Raw genomic sequence first — 23013 nt, forward strand, 5'->3', positions numbered from 1 at the left:
GATGGCGTTCCTTTAACTTAATATAACTGAAAAATACATTTGCAAACACCTTGTAACTGCCTTATAAAATAAAAATATCTAATAAGTATCACTGCAAAGGTGCATCAGATTGCATTAGAATAGGGATGTTTTTCTTTGCCATTGTGGCTCATAGATACTGCTCGTAAATGTAGGATGTTAATGCATATTTCTGTATATAGATGTAAAGTGGTTGAGTAGTTACAAATATGTTGTCCTAAGCAAAAGTTGGTCTTCAGCCTCTGTTGGTACGCCTATGTTTTAAAAGGCATCCAAACACCATCTGGAAATACTCTCTAAGACAATAAATGCACTTAATAAAAAAGTTAATGCATTACCTTGCAGATACTTGCAGTTATAATTATCACAAAGTGAATAAACAATGGCATGCAGAAGTATGTGCCAAACAGCAATCTACACTGCAGAAAGCATTTCAAAGTGTTATCAGTATTGGCAGTCTGCTGGTATGCAGTGATTTGTAGAATTAAAAGCAAGCAATCAAACATCATGTTCCACAAATGTAATTGTTACCACAACACTACAGGATATTGTGGACAATGCTAATTCCTTGATCTATGCAACATCTTTTGACCCAGGGAGAGAGAGACCTACTGCTTTGGTGGAAACAGTTTTGGGCCCAATTTGCCCAATTTGCAGCCTTTACATTGAAAAAGAGAATGAGGTGAGTAAGGCTTTGTCTACACTACACAGCTTTTAGTGATACGGCTGTGCTGCTACAAGGTGTGCAGTGTAGCCGCTGTTTGTCAGTGGAAGAGACAGCTCTCCTGCTGACAAAAACCTTCTCCCTCCAATGAGCAGTGGTTGCTCTGGCGGCAGGAGAGCGTTTCTGCCGACAAAGCGCTGTTCATGCCAGCGCTTTTCCTCGACAAAACTTTTGTCTTGGGGGGGGGTTGGTATTTCTTTTAACACCTCTGAACGACAAAAGTTGTGTCGTTCACTTGCCAGTGTAGACAAAACCTAAGTCTGCTCAAGAACAGTAATAGAGAATTCAGAACTGGATCCTTAGATAGGGATGTGACTATGCAGCACAAAAAAGAATAGGATGATCCAATGATAAAAGGTGCACTAATACAACACATGAACATGGCTGCAATACTCATAAGCTGCCAAGATGATGTGTTTGACATAAGAAATGGAAAAGTTGTTAGAAGGATCATGGCTTAAGCAATGCCTCTGAAAGCATCACTACCCATAGAAGCAAACTATCAAGACTTGGGCTTCTGCTTATAGAAATAAGAGACTGCCGTTAAGACTAGAAGGTGATGAAGGCAAGAATGGGGCCTCACTCACATTTGGATTACTGTCTTCCATCTGTGAAATTGCATATTACATATTTTGCTAGGTATAGTTATAAATTAATCATGTTTTACATTGTTGCTGTTTGTATTTCTGCTTTTATCATAAACACTGAGAGCTAGATTAACCCTGGGTTTATCTCAGGTGACAATATGGGTCATATCCTGCTTTCAATTACACCTGTGTAAATTTGGAATAAAGTCTAGTGAGGTCGGTGAAGTTACTCCAGAATAAGTGGGCAGAATGTGGTCCATGTTGCACAAGATCCAGACAAGACTCAAGACAGGATCCAGGGACAAACATGTAGGCGTGTGAAGTCTGTGTTTTATCTATATCTGCACTGCAAATACATATTGAAATTCCTCATTCTGAGGATTGCGAACAGCACCTCTACACACTGCACCATTTCAGCAGGGGATGCTATGGACAGATTTCTCCAAATTTCATATTGACATGTACACACAATTTTTTCCCCTAATATTGATATCTGTAGAATCACTTACCTACAAAGCAATCACACACATTAATTTTTGATTTTCAGTTTAATTAAATGCTTACATTTTTTTTCTTTAAATTCAGGCAAACATTGATGCACAAGTTGTTTTAAATATATTTGGTCTTCCCCATGTTGAAATGTTATCAATAATAAACGTAGTTTAGTAACAAGACAGAGAACATTTAACATTAATTTAAATCTTCAAGTTTATGTCAAGTGTAATATTTACCACATAGATTTACCATAATACTTCTAAAGTGAATTTTACTAATAATGACAACATGTCTCTGTCTTGAGATTGGGAGTCATTCCTTCTGTTAGTGGAAAAACATCTCAAGAACAAGGACTCATATAATGTTGCATATGTTAAGAAGAAATTTTTGAAAATTCATTCTGAAAGGTATAGTGATAAATAATATAAATTGAATATTTCTTGTATCAAAACACAGTAAAGAAAATCTGTTGTCCTATGAAAGAGTCCTGTATTTTCAGTTCCTCTGCTGTACTTAACCACCTCCTAGTTCCATTGAATGAGCAGGCTTATCTAACACACCTTGCAGGAACACACCTTGGACATCCAAGGATGCTGTTTCATCTCATCTGGAAAACAAATGTATTCATTTGACTTTGGAACATTCTGTGGTGTGATTAATAGGTTTCACTTGTTTAAAAGAGTTTGTGATAAATCACTTTATAAAATGATAAAAACCCTCAACACTCTTTGTAGTGAAATTAAGCTATGCATCAACATTATGCTAGTATTCAAGTATACCGCAATCTACAACCACAAAATATTTTACCCCCTCAAAGAGCAGACATCACAAAAAGCAACATAGAAGTCAAATTGGCTTGAGAGTGCATATGTATCTTCTCAAAGCAATTCAACACAAATTTTCTTTAGATGTGCAAAACTTCCCAATTTTGGAAGGAGACAACTAATTCTTGTTAAATGCTAACAGATTATTGCATTTTCACTTCACTTGCAGATGGAATGCATGCATTCTCTCAACTGGACTCATTGTAGGATAAGTGGAAATAACAGTAATAGTGATTTATACTATTCAGGTATGACATTTTAGTCCTGTCACAATTTATCAAGAGACTACCAGAAATGGGAATTAGTCAATCAATCAAATTTTTAGTCGCATGAATTTTCCTAGCTGATGTATGATAATACTTATAGCCTAAATTTAAAATATTGCTTGTATTAGGTATTTTATAAGCCACTGTTTAAGTGGATGCAATGAAGAGATAAGGTAAGAATAGAGAGAGAGAGAAAAGTAGTCAATTCTTTTGCAGTCCTAATAATTAAAGCCAAAAATCCAGGAGATTAGAGTCCCTAAAAGTAGACATCAATTTATATTTGTATAGATATAAAACATTTTTTTTCATACCACACTATGCAGTCTTCTTGATTTACTCCCTAATTTCATGTGAAAAAGATAGAATAATAATTTGATACTTTGAAACTTAATGCTAAATGGCACATGGGATATTTTAATACTATCATACAGTTATTATGATAAAATGTTTATAAAGTTTTATTTAACACAGACCATGACCAGTATGTGTTATCTGTGGTTATGATTAATGGGTTGTCCACACATTCCACATTCTTTCTGCTTCATGCATCATCAGCAATTGCTAACATTCCATTCCTGAATCTGTCCTTGTTTACTGTTACCTATTTTTTTGCTGTGATATTGGTACCTGAGCCAGAAAAAGGAAAAAATAGCCTTGATTTTTCATAAGGTGCTCCACAGTTGTGAAATTTAATGGAAAAACCTTGATTTGAATATCAAGTTCCAAGAAACAGGATATTGATCTACAGCTGTAAGTGGTATTACATTTATCTACATAACATACCTTAGAGTTGCATACATTGGAGTGTTAATCAGGTATTCTAAAGGGTGATTATAACCCGTCTCTTAACAACACAGTCACACTCAGTGCTGCATATCCATGGCTCTCAGGTGACTTGGCCAATTGAATCTTTCCTTTTTGATTTATTTTCCCACTTAGTGTAGTGCTATATCTCACAGATGAAATTTCAGGGAGGGCCACAGATTGTTCTCCCCCACATCTGTGCTCAGGATTTTCTGGTACATGAAACTAAGCAAGGTGTGAAACTATAGGGGTTTTTTCACTAGTGTCTGAAATACAAGCAGAATTTTATTCTGGTCAGGCTGGTCAGAGAATGAGGGGGGAAATATTTAGAAGCAATGTTTTCAGCGCAAAGTGACAGGAGGGATTAAAGAGGCACAAATGAATGTTCTTGGCTTAACCAAAGAAGTACTGACAGACTTTTGAAGGCCATCACATAGGGTCCCACTCTCCTTTAAACAGCAATAACCCACTGTGAAGGAGACAACTCACTGCCAGTGCTGCCTAGTGGTCAGGCAGGGGTATGGCAGGTTGTCTTCCTCCTGGGCACTCCCCTTTCTCACTACACCTCTTCCCTAAGGTGGTCTGTCCTTTCAGCAACACAGCCCTCTGGCCAGGGCACACATTCAAGTCCACCCCCTTCAGGACACACATAAAGACTCCAATAATGTGGAAGTCTTCAGAAATTAGCAAGGGCTTGTCCCTTGAGACAAGGTCTTGGGGTCTGGACCCAGGGACCTTCGGGGTCTTCCCCAACTACATTCCCTGCTGAGGGACAGACCTCTATCACTGTCACCTCTTTAGGTGCTGGTGGGGGAGCCTGGTCCCACCCTCTACCACACTCCAATCCAGGGCCCAGTGGTAGGCAGCTAAGCCCTGTGCATTGATGTGCTATGCAGCTGCCTCTCTGGATCACTTCCTACCAGTACCTCCTCTTCCCACAGGATAAAGTAAATAACTGAATATACAAACTAAGTTTCTAACCTTCAGAAGTCACCAGTCCCTCTTTTGCATGCTTGGCCAAGTCAGTATCACCAGGCCTCAGGCAGCAGGAGCTCCTGTGAGACTTCCTTCCCAGGAATTCAGAGTGCACATCAGCTACTTCCCTTATCTGCCTGCCACTGAGCTACTCTGCTTCCCTTGTTAAGCTCATCCTCCAGTTTGTGCAGGCTTTGAGGGTGTGGTGGGGCAGGGCTGCCTGGGCCCAGAGGGCCTCCTTAATCCCTTCATCTCCTGCATGGTTTTGTATACTCCATTACATCCACACAGGGGAGAAAATGCTCTGCTAGTTTCAGCCTCCAGTTTCTTACTCACTCTTCCATTGGAGGAGCATGATGTGTCCTCACTACCGCTGGAAACAACTGGGTTTCTACCTGCTTACCTGATGAATATGGCAGGTAGATTTGTGCTGGGAGGTCCAAAGTAGGCAAGGGACATTTATGCCAATGTGCATTGACTATGTTCTTCCACCTGGCCTCACTTGCTCTCATCTATCCCTAGACAACACTGGTCCTGCATGAGCCAGGCTTTCAGGGGCTCTCATTCCTGGGTCTGTGCTAAAGGACAGCACGGAAGGCAAAGAAATCTCAGGCTGCATTAACTTGTGCTGCTTTCGCTCCATGTTTCAGTGGGTAAAATTCAAAGAATCTTTGTCCGGTCCCCTCCAACTCCATGGAGCTAGATCCCCAAAATGCTCCCAAGAGACTTCTGCATGGGTGGTGGGGGAAGTATGCCTGCAACGATACTCCTCCCTGGACAGGAAAGGTACCTAAGCTCCCTATGAGAGGAAGCATGGTCTAGTGCTCAGGAGTAGGAGTCAGGACATCTGGGTTCTATTCCCAGCTCTGCTACAGACTTGGCACATTAGCTTGGGCAAGTCACTTAACACCTCTGTGTTGCAGTTTCCCAACCTGGAAGATGTGGTGGTAACCCCTACCTCACTGGGGCATTGCGAGGGTCAGTTAATATTTGTAATGTGTTTTGATATGCCTAGATAACCAGTTCTATAAACACACTGTTGACATTATTTGATTATTGTGTTACAGGCCAAAGCAGGGACAAGTTTAAAGAGCCATGGCTTTGCATGTTAGAGAGAAGTAGTCCTCAGCATGTAGGGAACTGGCAGACACAAACCTACTGTTAGACATCTGGGATAGAAGCCCAGCATTTCCTCTGTGTTAGTGGCTTATGTTTGTATCAGCCCTATCTCAGATAATGGCATCTTGTAGGTACATGCAAGAGAGAAACTAAAATCCAGTTTGCCCAGGCAAGAAACCCTAGTCTGATATTTACCTGTGTCTGGTGCAGGTGAAAAATGTTTACTAATGAATTATCCAAGAGGAAAGTGCAGGCTGAGGGGTTCTATTACCTGTTGGAGACTAGTCATACCATATTATGAATACTGAAAATTACAGGTAAATCCCAGATTATTTTCTTGGCTTGTCTAATGGATTCCTGCTATTCACCTAGGTATATGCCCTTTTTTGTGATTGCTTGAGGCCAAATTTGCAGCAGTGGGAGGGAGTGTATGTAACCCATACTGGTTCCAATAAAATATAGTAAAGTACCTTTCTAAGAATACTTATAGAGCTCTTTGAAGATGCACTGTAGTACTTTCACCCTAACTTCATCAAAAGAGACGGTAAAGTCAATATACTCCTTACTGGTGTTTCTGTAGGAAATGCAACATATGACAAAGTACTGTGAGCAAAATGCAAACTACTCTGCAAACATATATAGGTCACTTCTTAATAACAGCTTAGGCGGAGCTTCTAACTTTTCTTCCCAGGCTTTGAATTCATGGGACACAGATTCTGGAGTTGTAGGTTTCAGCAAGTCAAATGCTGACATCCTTCATGCTCTCAAATAGTAAAATATGCTACAAAGTAAAAACATGTGACAAAGACTAAAGAAAATAGTACCCAACTAAATGTTATGTTACTGTTTTAATGGTTGCCTACAAAAAAGTAAGTGGTAAGCTTCAAGCATTCTATCACCAAAATCTTTCTTTTCAAACAAATGCCTCTGTCAGAAGTGTCTTAATTTCTTATCACAGAATTTCATCCACACAAGGAGCAATAAATAATTCATGTTGCTGGCTCTTTGTTGTGTGTCCCTGAACTGCACAGAGCTGGAAGGCTGACAGCTGTGTCAGGACAAGCACCAAAGATCTGACATGACAAGTGACTAACAAGTTTCTTTCAGTCTATAGTGAAAGAAGACAATGGCACAAAGTGCAAAAACGAAATCCTGAAACAAAATGAAACTGTTTCTTTCTCTTTACCTAAGTGTTTGCTATGAGCTTATTTCCGACCCATAACCTCTGGTCATTTTATAGTACTGCCCAGCCCCCTTTACTCCTCACATTCGCCTGGCCATTTACGCCTGTCCACGGATCAATATGAGCAATTCCTGGAGAAATACGATGTCTCCATGACAACCAAGCCACAAATTCTCAGTGGAAAGCAGTGAGACCAGTAGTGAAATCTCCAGAGATTTTCAGACCTACAAGGCAAGATGTCTTAAAATGCAGGAATGGGCAGAGAGAAAAGCCAGAGTAATTCATTGTTTATTAGCAGTTTAATGATGTCAGATGGACAGAATGAAACACAGTTTTTAAGTTGAGATTCTTTATCAACACACATTTTTCCCAATCAATATTCACCGCTGGACAGTTTTACATCCTTTTCTTTATTTCACACACACATATGGTATGCAGAACTATTTATTCTACACGCCCATCCAGGGCCAGGCGCATTCAGTCACCCAAAACAACTTAAAGGAAGGTTACAATTAATATCATCTTTATGCAGAGGGAGTCCTAAACTAATTCTCATCTGAACCAGTTATGACTATTAACCTTTAATTAATTCTTTCTAACTTCTGTCCAAAACAGATAAAAAATGAGGCTGGACATTTGTTATCTGTAACAGTTCTAGAAAGGTTTTTGGACAGTTCCTGAAGGGCATAAGCCTTAAAGTACGGTACCATCAATGGTTTGGTATAACTGAAGTATGGAATTAAATGTGTCTCCTAACCCTGGTACCTATTATTTTTAAATCCAATGCTGCATTTTGCTGTGAAGTAGTGAGACCAAGCCAAAATGGTTTGAAAATAGGTGCAGATTTACAATTCACTGATTTCACTTATTCTAAAATATACCATTGCTCATTTCTGTGGAAAAGACGAAAAAGAAATGTAGTTCAAATCAGGTACATGACAGCACTTCAACTCCCAAGGAATCTTGAAGGAGTGAAGTGCACTGAAATATAATCCCAGAGCCATGGGTCCTATCTGGGTTCTGAGATGACTTAGGGGACCTGACATGGATTTCAGACTGCACCCTTTCACTGAAAATTAAATCTCAGCAGCGCTCCTTGGGGAAGGATCACGGGACTGTTGGCAGCTGCCCCCTGTCAGTGCAGACTGCAAGATTTGGAAATCTCTTAACTAAGCTGACAGGCCGCAGAGAGGATGAATCAAAAATATGATACACGGATCAGCACACAAAGATGCAAGAGGGTACACAGAAACCAGATAAAGCAGGAAAGGAAAATATCAAGTGAAAAAAAGATGTTTAACTCTTTCACTAAGGGATACTGTGTACATGTTACGTACACATTGGTATGTGGGCCAGACCCACACCTTGCTTACCCTTTTTTTAATTTAATCACACACTATGTTTTTAATCAGCCACAATTAGATGCACTTTACATTTAACTGCTCTCCCTTCAGATTCAATTAATATTATTACATATACCATACATAGATAGAGAAATAAGCAACATTAAGACAAAGCCCATAGCCACTAGAAGGGGATGCAGCTTATGTACATCACTGAAATTAATCATTTCAATGTTAAAAATCATTAATTGAAATAACTACTGTGAATTGATTTGAAAAAGGAATCAGGTTATAACACTGTCAATTTGCTTTTCTCCAGATCTATAGCATCCGAATGGCTGCTTTATATTCAGCTATAGTAGGGACAATCCTTCTAATTTTTCATAATCTTACTCTACCTTCAAAGGGTCAGACACTGTACATATATTAACTAAGCAGTTTAGTCCAAAACTAATTATAATGAACTAGTAGTGTCAGTTTTCTTTTTGGTCATAAAGCCTTTATCCTTTCTAGGACTTGAATGCTTGATGAAAGAGGAAAGGATAACAGCTCCACACTATGACCCCAGGAGGTGACCATTAATTTGACATTGCAGCTGCTAAGAAGGAAGCAGCATTACAATGTGCTTTATTTGATTGGCTCAAAAGCTGTGTCATATTTATCATTTGATACTCGGGGACTATCTTTAAAGGGCTCTCACCTGGACTCTCGGACTCTTCCATGACACATCGGTCAGGCATATACTCAACTCCTTGGAAGTTTGCCGAGTTTGAGCAGCTGTCATGCTTGCCCACACTGACTGCAGCTATAAAGAAGGAAAAATAGGGTAGAAACTTGTAATATATTCACAGATAAAACACTTTTCTTCTTTGTTACAGTTCTTTCAACACTGAGGTCATTTTTTGCAAACAAATAATAAATTAAAAAAATAAAACAGAACCTCTTAAATATTTATGGCGGGCACATAACAATTAAACTCTATAGATGTGACTTTTTTGGGAGAGAAGTTTGAGGGATCAGCTTAAATGTGATCCCTTATTCATTTTCCTTGCATAAGCCTGAAACAATAAAGTAAATTAGTAGCCCAACATAATGCTTCCTTCCTCCACCAAAAGAAACCGGTAAATGGAGTAAACAATCAATTAGAAGGTCTTGTAAATATTGGAGTCACACACTGAAGAGTGGAACTGTGTTTTATTTTGGTCTATATTAATATATATTTTTAAATGTGCTACATAAGACACCTCAAATGTGATGCTGTTATTTTACAATATTTATATTGTAACAGCATAAAAAGGAGACTGAACTGTAGTTTGGAGATTATCTAATTAGGAAAACATGTCTTTTTATCTAACTGGTGAACATTTGTGATTCTGAAGATAAGAAACTACACTCAATGAGATCTTAATTTTAAAATTTGTTTATATACAATTTACCCTGAATATTCACATAGCTCCAATGAAAGTTTTCCTATACAGCAAATAAGCAAGAACTCTGTCCAGACAGTCACTGTCTTTGTCACAGCAAGTAAATGTTTCTGCATCGTCTCTGCCCCAAGCCTTTGCTGACCAGAAAACATACATTACATTGGTAATCAAGGCTAATTACAGAGTTAATATAAAACTGTTCCACATTATTTCATGGAACATATACAGTTAAGATGGACTTAGATCAAGCCTTAAGTCCTCAGACCTTCCCTTCATTGGTAATACTAGTAACTGGACTTGAATTTTTTCTTAATTGTATAACTAACTTAGGTCCTAATCCTGAAAATTGATTAATGCAGGTAGACCCTTGCACGTGCATGCAGCCCCAAAGTAGGGGTTCTTCACAGACACCCTCAGGATCAGTTTTCAGGATCAGGGTTGTGGTTATGACTGTGTGCCAGTCAGCTTTTGCTGAAATTTGCAAGGTGAGTATAAGGTGATATAAGAGGAGAATCCTCTCCAGGTAAACTTCAATGGACAGTCCCCAACATTAAAATAAATCAGGTTTCTGCTCACTTCAAAAGAAACTGGTCCACATGAGATACATGGACCTTTTTGTTTGTTTTTCTGTGCTTGCACAGCACCTAGCATAATGGGGTCCTGGTCCCTGACTGGAACTCCTAACCGCTGCAATGATACAAATAATTAAGAATAATAATGACCACACTGATGCCCTGCATTTTCCATCAGTCTATAACATTTGGACCCAATCCTGCAATCAGGACCTCTGCATCCACATGGAGCCCAACGTAAGCCAAGAGTGCTCTAGATCCAACTGCAGGATTGGGGCCTTAAGTAAATAATATAGTAATGACATATGTGACAATAATATAAAACCTTTCACCTGAAAAAAACCAGCTTTCTCAATGAACTGAATGTCTGGGGCAGCGCCAAGATAGTAACTAATCCGCGTACAGCAACTTGCACAATGAAGAAGGGGCCAAGGACACCAGGAAAACTTCTAATCTTACAAAAGGGTCTGTGGAATTATTAACATCCACACAAAGAAGAACTTTTTTTTTCAGGTCCCTCTGAAAAAGCCGACACAATAAACTGCATGGAACCCAGTGTATCTATATTGGAGAGCAAAGAAAGGAACGAGCCAACTCTGAAGGGGAAGAACAGTCAATAATGAACAATGAATTGTTCGCACAATGTCTTGTACACATGCAACAGAGGTAATTTGCAGGGGGGAATGGGGGAGAATTCACCCCTGTGCAGAGAGGGCCAGGGTAAAGTCTATGCATCTTGTCAGTCTCACTTAAGGTCTCAAACTAAAGGGAGTATAGGCCACTAGCTAGCCCTCTGAACAGGTCTAAACACCAATTGTCAAACATTCACAAGAACAAAAAGCTCTTTGAGTGGATATTCAAAATAGCAAATTGGAGAGAGGTACAAACTGTCAAACCATTCTAAATTCAAGCAAAAGTTCATAGACGCTATTTTTTTGCAGTGTTCAACCAGCATGAATTCTGACCGAAATGCATAATTCCCCTCAGAAACATTATGCCAAAACCTGTATTTTACTGGCATATATTTTAAAAATTCCAAATTTCCACATTTTGATAACATTGCTAATTACTTGAAATGGAAGCATTAGCTTTTTGATGCTTTTGTCTTAAGCATCTTTTCATGCAATAAGAAATCAAGGAGTATAATGATAAATTGTTGCCCTGGAATACATTTTTGCCAAGGCAAAATGTATGTTTTGTTTTGTTATCCTAAACATGTACGTGTTTTTCAAATCCACTAACTGGGAATAGAGCAAGTAGTTGTGAAGAGAAGGACTCCTTGAACTGTCCACAAGAAATATTTATTCATAAAAAATAATGAGAAATTTAAGCTTACATGCTGGATTTTGAAAGAAAAGTTTTTGTGCCCAAAATAGTGGTGTTTTTCTAAAACAGCCCATCATATTAAATATCCTGGACTCTTTTGAGGCAAGTTATAGATTGGTTTGACAAGGTGGGTGAGATAACTTTTGTTGAACCAATTTCTGTTGGTAAGAGAGACAAGCTTTCCAGCTTACATAGAGCTCTTCTTCAGGTCTGGGAAACTAAGGGTATGTCTACATAGCCGACATTAAAACGCTGCCCCGGCAGTGCTTTAACGTTGGCTGTGTAGCCATGGCTCCAGCGCTGGGAGACAGCTCTCCCAGAACTGTAATAAAACCACCTCCAAGAGGGAATAGCCACCAGTGCTGGGAGTGCGGCTCCCAGCGCTGTAGCACTGTCTACACCAGGGGTTGGCAACCTTTGAGAAGTGGGGTGCCAAGTCTTCATTTATTTACTGTAATTTAAGGTTTCGCATGCCAGTAATACATTTTACATTTCTGGGGGCCGGCGGACAGAACCCCAGTCTGGCACGGGAGCGGCAGATGGAACCCCAGACCGGCAACGGGCTGAGCCGCTCAGCCCGCTGCTGTCTGGGGTTCCGTCCGCTGGCGCGTGCCAGACGGGATCCTGGCCGCCGGCCCTGCTCAGCCCACTGCTGGCCCTGGGTTCCGTCCATCCAGGCCGGCAGCAGGCTGAGCGGGGCTGGTGGCCAGGACCCTGGCTGGCAGCAGAGTGCCACTAAAAATCAGCTTGCATGCTGCCTTTGGTTGCTGATCACTGACTCTAGACTGCCACTTTACAGCGCTGAAACTTGAATTGCTCAGGGGGCTGTTTTTTCACACCCCTGAGTGAAGAAAGTTTCAGCGCTGTAAGTGGCAGTGTAGACAGGCCTAACTCAGGGCTTGTCTTCACATACAGTGCTACTGTAGCACTTTAGTGAAGACGCTACGGACACTGACAAGAGAGCTTCTTCCGTCAGTGTAGTTAATCCACCTCCTCAAGAGGTCATAGTTTTGTTGTCAGGAGAAGCTCTCCTGTTGACATAATGCTGTCTACACAGGGGGCTAGGTGAGTAGTATACGTCCATTGAGGGGTGTGGATTTTTCACACCCCTGAGCGATGGTGTTTTTTTATATATATATATATATATATATATAGGTTTGTAGTGTAGACCTGGACTCAGAGTGTCACAACTAAATACAAGGCGGAACAGATTGTTTCGCATAAATAGTTAACACATTTTCAAGGGATCATTCAAGATAAAGTGGCCTATTAACAGGGGGTTGTTAGTGGGTTATAGATAATAAGTCATAAATCCAGTGTCTGTTCAATCCATGACTTTTAGTGTCTAGCTAAATTATGAATTTAAGCTCTCAGGTTCATCTTTTGTTGTGCAGGTTTCCTTCCTTTCCTCCTTATAACTGGAGGGGTGTTAACGGGCCACTTTACCTTGAGTGGTCCCTTGAAATATGTGTTAACTACTTATGCTAAATAATCTGTTCCATCTTGTAGTTAGCTGTGACACTCTGACACAGGGCATGTCTACACTACAAAATTAAATTGACCTAACTTATGTCTGCATACAGCCGCAGTAGTAATTAAATCACTTGTGCATGTTTACATTTTGCTCCCTGTGTTGGTGATGTGTGTCCCTGATTGTACTGTCAATGTGGGGCAATGCGGGATGGTTTCTGAAAGCCAGTAACAGTCAATGTAAGCAATGCAGTGTCTACATTGACACTGCATCAACCTAACTACATTAACATTGACTATGCCTCTCATGGAGGTGGAGTTATTAAGTCAGCATAGTGAGGCAGTTATGTTGGCAGGAGTGAAATTTTAGTGTAGACACTTACATATTTAGGTCGGTATAAGCTGTCTTGTGTCAATCTAACTGTAGTGTAAACCAGGCCTGAGTAAGAGTTCTGTGTAAGCTTGAAACCTTGTCTCTCTCACCCACTGAAGTTGGTCCAATAAAAGATATTACCTCACCCACCTTGTCTCTCTAATATCCTGGGACTGACATAGCTACAACAAAACTGTATACATAGACTGGGTTGTTAGTTATATACATGTGAATCTGAAAGTTAGAGCTGCTCAGAAGAGCATTAGGAAAGTTTCAAATATAGAATATTGTGGTGACAAGGGAAGCTCTCACAGCAACTGCTTCCCAGAAGAGAATGGAAAAAAATACTCTCCCACCCCCTGCCCCTCAAAAAAGTCTAACAATGACCACTAATTCTGGCCCATCCTCAAATCCTAATGGGTTCCTGGTGCAGCTCATGACTCTCCAGAGGGCAGGTGGGCTCTATTTTCACTTGGTAGTCTGCCTCAGATGAGGTGTTACTAGCCCTCTAAGAAGCCACTTAGTGAACTAGGTTTTCCTTGGGTTTTGGCCCAGGCCTGCAGTGATTATTAGAGACTGACTTTGTATAATATTTCATCCAGATAAGACGATATCACTTCTGTGACAGAAAATACTGACTTGTCGTTTAGCCAAAAATGTGATGTGATATTGAGTCACATTTCACACTTCTGAGTCACAGTTCCTTTGAAATTCCTCTTTGGGGAATTATACTGCAGGGGGAGGGGAGTATACAGTGTAGGGCAATTGCCATACACTCTCATGTTCAGTCATCTCAGGTAGCCAAAACATAGGGGAGGTAAAGCCATGGCTTTCTTTGGGGGAATATGGTGTAGCAGCCCCCACCCCCACCCCAAGACTTGTGATCCAGGTAATCAGGGAGATCAGATATGTGGGGCGTTACCAAGGTGTGGGTCATAATTCAGTCCTTTTTCATTTTGTATATATGTGTTAGTCACTTGTGCAAATTAGGCCTGCAAGTTTACAAAATGTGTTTGCCTGGACAACTGTGTCCATGCCTATGGAGAAATAGTAGCAGAATTTAAAATCATTTGAGATCAAAATGAATAAACCAACATCAGTATTGCCAACCCCAAATATTCAAAAATTATAAGACCCAAAAATGAGATTGACTTAAAAATCTTGAGATTTTTAAAAAAAAAAAAATCAGAAGTTCTTTTTATTTTTCTTCTGGTTTTTGAGCCTTTATCCTTAGTGTTTTCAAGCATTTTTCCACATGCATCACTAGAACTTTTCTTTTTTTAGGAAAACTCACTCTCGTGGAATCTCATGACTCCCAAAGCTCTGGCTTGAAGAAAAACACCAATAACATGAGACTCTCAGGCAATTCATGAGAGTTGGCAACGTTGTGAATGTAAGTATAGATGAATAATCATAGCATGTAATTTAGAGTCATAATTTAAACTACACAATTACTGTATGTACTGTACTACTTATAAAGAGTTTCAAAACTAATTCCGAAAAATCACTGTCACATAAGGAAGGTATTAATACAAAAATCATTAATAGATCAAACAGCCTGCAGAGTTTGTGTATCTCTGCCTAGTCAGTGATAGAGCAGTACACAAATCTCGCCAGATAAAACTCAGCTCTACCCCACAGTACCCTAGTTAAATTACGTAATGATAATATCAGAACTTTTTTTTTTAAATATCACATATTTTGTGCACAATTTGAAGTGGAATGTTCCTTACAAAAAATCTTCTAAAAGACAAATGAACAAAGGAAATTGAAAAGTTAAAAATAAGAAAGGAACACTCTGGCCCAAATAAAGAATGAAAGTCAGAACAGTATTATCTAACACTGGAGAAAGTGCAGCAAGTTAAAATCTTACAGCTGACACTATTTACCCTATTTTAAAATATCCCTGTCACAGGAAAAGAGGGTTTATTATAAAATATCACAAACTGAAAAGATTCTTAGTAAGGTTCTGGTACCTAAAAGGAACAATAATTTTTCCCACAACATTGATGGTCATTTATTCTTCTTAGCATATGCGCAATGTGCCTGAGGTGGCATGTGACCAGGATTCATCACCGAATATGGTCCGCTGGTTGGATCATTAGCTTGCCCTGCTTGGGCTAGGTACTGACGGGGAGTGCAATGTGAACAATCTGATCCTCATTCACAGGAAGACCCCTTTGCCCTGCTCTGGCAGTATAAAGGGGCCTTAAAGTAGGTGTAAACTATATTTATGCCCACTTTAAAGCCACCGTACATTGCCAGAGTGGCATAAAGAGGCTTTAATAAAAATGAGGCTCAAAATCAACAGGGTCTGAGAGAAAGTTAGTAAACAAAGGGAGAGGTTTTGATAAAATAATTATAGTGATATTTTATTTCCACTCTATTAGCTGTAATGTTACTACATGAGTAGGACCAACATCAATTTAGCCACAAAACTGAACTAAGAATAAATGGACACATTCTGTAAATGGCACATAAAAACTTTGAGGTTCATGAGAGTTAGGGTTGCCAGGTGTCTGTTCGGCGGCAGAGCGCAGCTAAGGCAGGCTCCCTACCTGGCTCCACGCGGCTCCCCAGAAGCGGCCAATGGGAGCTCCGGGGGCAGTGCCTGCAGGTGGAGACAGTGCGCAGAGCTGCCTGGCCACCCCTCCACCTAGGAACTGAAGGACATGTTTCTGCTTCAGGGGGCCGAGGTAAGTACCGCTGGGAGCCCTCACTCCCTCCGGTGCCCCAACCCCCTGTCCCAACCCTAAGCCCATACACCGCACCCCTTCCCACATCCCAATCCCCCGTCCTAGCCCTGAACCCCCTCTCACACCCAAACTCCTTCCTGGAGTCTGCACCTTGCATCCCCAGAACCGCAACTCCCTGCCCCAGCCCTGAGCCCCCTCCCATAGCCCACACTCCACACCCCAATCCCGTCCCAGCCCTAAGCCCCCTCCCACACCCAAACTCCCTCCCGGAGCCTGCACCCCGCACCCACTTCACCCCAAGCCCTGAGCACCCTCCCAGAGCCCGCACCCCAAACCTCCTCCTGTGCCCCAACCCCCTGCCCCAGCTCAGAACCCCCTCCTGCACTCCAAACCACTCGGACCCAGCCCAGAGCCCCTTCCTGCACCCCAACCCCCTCATCTCCAGCCCCAGCCCAGAGCCCACACCCCAGCCAGAGCCCTCACTCCTCCTCCCTGCACCTCAACCCCCTGCCCCAGCCCAGAACCCCCTCCTCCACCCTGAACCCCTCATTTCTGGCCCCCTCCTAGAGCCCGTACCCCCAGCCGAAGCCCTCACCCCCTCCTGTCCCCAACCCCCTGCCCCAGCCCGTGAAAATGAGCAAGTGAGTGAGGGTGGGGGAGAGTGAGTGACAGAGGGAGGGGGGATGGAGTGAGTGGGGGTGTGGCCTTGGGGCAGGGGGGAAGGGGTGGTACCTCGGGGAAGGGTTGGGGCAAGGGTTTTCAGTTTTGTGTGATTACAATGTTGGCAACTCTAACGAGAGCGACTAGAAAAATCTTCATTTTACAGGATCAAAACTTGCAAATTTTAATGAAAAAAAATTTGCTATTTTTCAACATCCTAACAAGTAGTTACAATATGGTTAGTGAAGTCAGCTGGCCATGACATCACATCAAAGGGCCCGCCAGGCAGGAAAATGTCACAAACCTTAGTATGGAATCCAGATTTGATTGGCTTGGTGCCTTGAATAGCACAAGCATGTAGTATAATCCTTAACTAAATTGAAACTTTATGTAAATGGTTTCATATTATTTCAATATTACAAACTCAAATCACAAAAAACCAAAGTACTTCAAGACTCCACAGATACCTTGTGTGAAAGACACTTTTCAGAGATGAACAGTGCTTTGGGGATATGCTGCAGGAATTAATCCCTGTCATTTCCATCTATCCTCAGTTTAAACTCTGAAAAGCCTTACTAGACTCTGTTGGAAACACCAGATAGTGAAGTAAATATACCTTTGATCTCCATACAGATTCTCAAAAATGGTATATGGAGAAGAAGAGGCTTTTCATTGTATAGGTATATAACCTGATCATGGTTTCATTTTGGTTTTTAATAAGGCTACGTGTATTAATTGATTTAAAGAGAGATCATAAAAATCAGAGGAGAAATCTACAAGAAACTTGCCATCCTAGAACAAACTGGTGCAAAACCAAAAATTACCCTTCAGTCAAAAGAGAGGGAAGCTGGCCTGTGGGACTAGAGAACTAAAAGATTTATAAATGATATTAAGGCTTGAAACGTAGGATACAGCAACCTAAATATGAGTAAAGTCTGTAGTTGACCAAAAAGGGGTGGGGGTGGGGAATGGGTTTCTTCAGTAAACAAGTTGAAAAAAACCTGTTAGATGACACTACTACAGGAATATGCAAGGACTACAACTTTTTACTATGCTGCACCTAGGAGGCCAGGTGCAAAGGTGGGGAACAAAATCTAGTATCTTATCCTGAAATCCTATCTAATAGGTGTCAATCTCAAGAGAGAAGATTAGTGCATGCCTCATAATATTAGTGAAAAACTGTACCAAATATCTGCAGTGTTCTATAAAATCATTTTGAAACAGGATATCCACACAGGACAGCACAAATATCCTTATTCCATATGGTACGCCCTGCTGCGCACTGTGGCAGGATGCAGAACTGTGGAAAATGGGAAGAGGATTCATAAAAATGGGAAAGGCATGGTTAAAAATTGGAAAGGCCGATAGCCACCTTCTGCCCCTCAAAACTGTACAGTGTTCCCATGTGGAGATGAGGGAGACATAACCAGCTGGAGGGGCATTAGGGAGACATAGATCATGTCCCTGTATGATGTTGCACCAGTTTGTTCTACTATGGTGTAACATCAGTGACACCTCTGTACCTTGTGTACACTGCAGGAAGGCAGCTGGATGCGGTTGTCAGGGGAACCAGACAAGAGCAGCAAAGCAGGGAAAGGAAACATACTGCCTGGGAGGTGGCCTGGGAGCAGTGTAGATGGCTGGCCACCTGTGGGAAGTGGCACTATTGTTCCTTTAGAATTAATGAGCCATGTGATACAGGGGCCCTCCTTGGCCCCCATCTTCTTTCCCACAGAAGCTGCACAGAGTCCTACAGGTGTGCTCTCATTGAAGCTTCACCAATATCACCACAGTTCCCCGTGCTCCCACCTATTTACAGTGTTTGCAAGGTTTAGGTCCTCTCAGCAGGAACTGGGGAGAACAGAGGTCTCCCTACTCTGAGCCCTCTGTGTGACTACCCTCAGCTACCCCTGTTCCCCTCTTCTCCTCTCTCTCTGTACTTCCTTCCTGTTCCTCTTGTTATCAGCCCTGGGCTGATGGAGTGAACTGCGTTCTTATCCCACCCAGCCCACTGGCCTGATTGAATCATTACACCCCAATCAGCTTCTCCGAGCGGGGGGCGGGGACTAATTAGCTTCCAAGTGATCAGAGTGCAGGGTCACATGCTCACTCCCTGCACTGTCACACATGTCCTTTGCTGTTTGGTGCTGCAGCTGCCGCCACCCACAGGATGACGTGGAAGAAGCAAAGATGATGGGTTTTTAGCAGTAATCCCTCTACCCTGACTTTTTTAGGTCTGGAAGACAGAATTGTGTTAGGGTGTATAAACCCCACACTGGTGTCAAAGGGGTTAAAGAGCTGCTGTGGAGGGGGCTGGCCCCGACTCTGAAGCCTCTATAATTATGTCAGGGGCAGAGTAAAGGTTTAAAAGCAGGAAGTCCCAGATGATTGTTGGGCAGCTCTGGGGGACAGCAGACAGCAGATCTACACTAAAACTCCCGGTTTATGCAGATGGAGGCATCCTCTGGGTTTTGCAGTGCCCAGACGGCAGGAGTGCCCATCAGTCACCCAAGAACCATGACAGGAATATGGACCGCTGGTTCAAAATTCATCTTAGTAACAGGAAACATCAGTTTTAGGCTAATTACTGAATTTTGGTGTCATTTTTTGAAAAAAAATCACTGATTTATGTAGTTGAAATTTAACTGAGAACAGCCAGTTGTTATTTTACAGTAATTAAATATCAGATTGGCACAGTTTTCATTACCCTTTTCTTAAAAAAATAAAAGGACAGATTAAAGAATTAATCTGTACAGTCCCTTAAATTAGGATTCTACTGTAAATGTAGCCACATACGGCAGTTGGTATCACTTTTAAATAAACTAGTGTAGAATGAGTCCATCTGGAAACTAAATGGAACTAAAGCAACAAAGTTAATAGCACTAAGCTAGGACAAAACATCAGCAATTATACTGCAGGGCACAATCCTGAACTGGCAGAGAGAGAGACTCGAATAGATAATCTAATAGGCCTTTTCCTTGTCTAATTTCTATAATTATGACCAAACATATTAAACAGATGCATAGTACTGCTCCTACCTCCTACTTCCCCAGAAAGTCTCTGTAAAAAGCAGGCCAGGAGGAATCTCTGCTTACTAGCCATTAGTTCTTCCCATTTATGGATCACAAACTTGGCAATACAAGACTTAAGTCTTCCAAAATGAAATTATGTCTTGACTGTGAGGAAAAATATTACATTTTAGCTGGTCCATAGAACATAATACAGGTGAACCTGACACTAGCTTCCTAATGCGAGTGACAAGAAGGTATCCTAACACTTTGGAAACAGATGATCAAATCTTGAACAGAGTAATATAAAAATTATTCATGGTATCAGACCTCAGCATTATGTGGTTATCATTAACTTGCCTCGTACACTTAGAAATGCATAAATACTATGCCATGTACCTGGTGCAGCCAGGGTCACTTCACTTAGCAAGGACTCATTTATTGTCAATGACATGGCAGAAACATATGACTTCCCCTGCACGCAATGAAGTTATGGGCACATCAGGTGCACAGCACACCCCACATGAGTGAATGAAGACTAAAATGTAATGCAAATAGTATTTTTTCCTTCTAAAAGTACTACAGCAGATTTTAAATCTTTATATATTTTAAAAAGCCATGTCTTTGAGGACAGCACTTTCCCGAGATGGTGAAACAGGAATTTTCTGTGATTCTTTCCCTAATATCCTTTGAAGTTTTATTCATCCAGAGGGACTTCCTTATTTCTCTCAACTAGATATACAAGCATGTAACGAATTATGCTCTTAAAGGATATCCCATTTTTGTTTCATTAGTGCAATGAAACAGTCACTCAGTTTTTAAAGCAATTGACTTGAGCTTAGTTGTGATTTACACCAATACCTGTCCACATACTGTATATACTATAAATAATAAAACACCTTACTAGTAAAATTTGTCTCTAGATTCTGCTATAGAAAATGGAATACTTTCACATAAAATCTTCCACAGCATTTCTTGCAAAGCACTGCAGTACGAACATCACTGACCTTTGTAAAGGGGAAAAAATCAAGGAAGATGTAAGCCCCCTTTCATTGTTTTTTTTATTAGACATTGCTTTTATTTCCTGGCTTCCTTCCTTTCCTGCAAAAATTGTTAGTACAAATTTTCACTAAATATGGTGCAGAATTAAATTACTCACTCTGTCCTTGTTTATATCTATCTCCCTACTCCTCCCTCCTCCCAAAAAAGATCAATGAGCGGCAGTAGAAATCAACTTTTTATGGGAAGTGGAGGTACTAATAGTTTTTAATTTTTTGTTACTATATACAGCAATTGCTATGATTTTCATAGTCAAGCAGAATTCCATTCACTTCAGCATTGGAATCAAGGGAGAGATATTGTATGTGTAATTATCCATCAGCATATAAATACTTTTTGTAAAACAAACAAACCAAAAGCCACTCATAACTTGACTTTATAAAATATGAATATTGTCAAAATATTTCAGAAAACTTGATATACTTAGGATTCAGCACATTACAATATGTATTAACTTGAGTCAAAACCTTTGCAGCCTAGATTCTGTTTTACCCCATTGCTGCAGAAGAATCCTAATCACACAGAAGCCAAAGTGGTTTAAAAAACTGTATCATGACATTGAGTTATATTCCTTTGCACCATGTAAACATTATAGTTTGCATTGCATACTCTTCCCTCCTTTTAATCTATGATCCTACAAGCTAAACTCATGAAAAACAAATTTGGGGAGACTGCCTTGATTAACCTCTCTTGGCCAGGTTATTATTATTTTGCATTATGGCCTTCAAGATGTATTACTGATAGGAAGGTAAAGCCAACAGCAGCACAGCATGAATCTGCTGAATGGCTCCTGTATGAAAGTGGAAGTACTTATTTCCCAGACATTTCTTTTATGTTCCCTACTGCTAAAATGTTATCTGACTTTAAAAGATGTTCAATCCTATTGTAAGTAATAAGTAAACTCAAGCACTATGGTACAGTATATTGAAGAGTTTCACTTGCCGGTCAAACAGGCATTATTCCAAGAAACTAATGTTGTATAGGACTGCTTCCTGGTGGCTGAGATCTCCGATTGGCAAAAGACAGTGGACTTTTCAGTCAGCAAGCTAGTTACCGATGGATGTGGCTCAAGGCTGACATACAGATTGACTGGTTCACACTAATTTACTTCACACAGATTCCATTTATCTCCTAGAAGATCCCCTGGCAGCAGCTTATAATGGCATATCCTAGGATGCCTGCCTGCATGCGTTTTTAAAGCGGCAGAGCTTGATGAATCTAAGTCCAGAAAACAGTTCACAGATTGAGGACTAGGTGCAATCAAAAAACATCAAGTAGCACAGCTGGGACTTGCTAGCTTGCTTGACTGGTTTGAGCAGCTGAGCATTAACTATGCTTGCTTTCCTGCTGGCAGCCCTGTGTCACTAGGACAAATCGGAGCACCACTCGAAAGGAAAAAAAAAAAAAAGAAAGAAAAGAAAGAGAGAAAGAAAGAAAAGTATGGGCTCACACAAAGTAATATGCACAGCTGCAGGAATAACTCATTGGAACATTTAACCTTTAATCTTTAAACAACTCCAGGATTCTAAACTAGCTAATACTCTATTTAGCAAGTTTTAAAGTTAAAATGTTGAGCAATTGCTTTTGGTTATTCAAACAGTACTTAAGTAAAAACCTGGAAGAAGCTGAAATAGTTTCCATTGATTTTTTTCTCTTTTTAGACAAAACCATTTACCATCTGATAACACATGCACAGAGAATAACAGACACCAATATACTGAATTTAACATTATAACAAGATGAGGTACAGGTCAATGAAATCCCTCCAATCCCCCAAATATAGAATAATTGGCTTTGGTATATACCGAGAGTCCTAGAAGCACAGAATTATAGAATATTATTTTTAAAATGACTTAAAATGTAGGTTTGCATTGCAGCTCACTAAATGCAGATGGACAGGAGACGATTCTTTAAAGACCCTTGTCAGAAATCAAGCAAAAATTAATATTATTAGACAATAATATTTGACAGCAAATGTATTGCAGGAGATCCAAAGCACATTTAGTACTGATGAGGTTAAAGACTTGGCTGTAGTGTTAGTTGATGAAAAAGTAGGATTAAGGCTTTAGTATGAGTCTTGACAT

At 40.6% G+C, this 23013-nt stretch overlaps 1 protein-coding gene across 1 annotated transcript in view; it reads right to left on the minus strand.

Moving 5' to 3' along the window:
- Positions 1 to 2245: 2245 nt before the first annotated feature.
- The window catches only part of WDR72 (WD repeat domain 72), a 189647-nt gene continuing 168879 nt past the window's right edge, over positions 2246 to 23013 (minus strand). The window contains exons 19-20 of the mRNA XM_044980416.1: positions 9039 to 9143; positions 2246 to 2431 (exon numbers count right to left, since the gene is read on the minus strand). Coding sequence (XP_044836351.1) covers positions 2376 to 2431; positions 9039 to 9143 — 161 coding nt within the window. The 3' untranslated portion in view covers positions 2246 to 2375. The remainder of the gene's footprint in view (positions 2432 to 9038; positions 9144 to 23013) is intronic.

Source organism: Mauremys mutica, chromosome 11 (genome assembly GCF_020497125.1).
Source record: "Mauremys mutica isolate MM-2020 ecotype Southern chromosome 11, ASM2049712v1, whole genome shotgun sequence".
Lineage (NCBI taxonomy): Eukaryota > Metazoa > Chordata > Testudines > Geoemydidae > Mauremys > Mauremys mutica.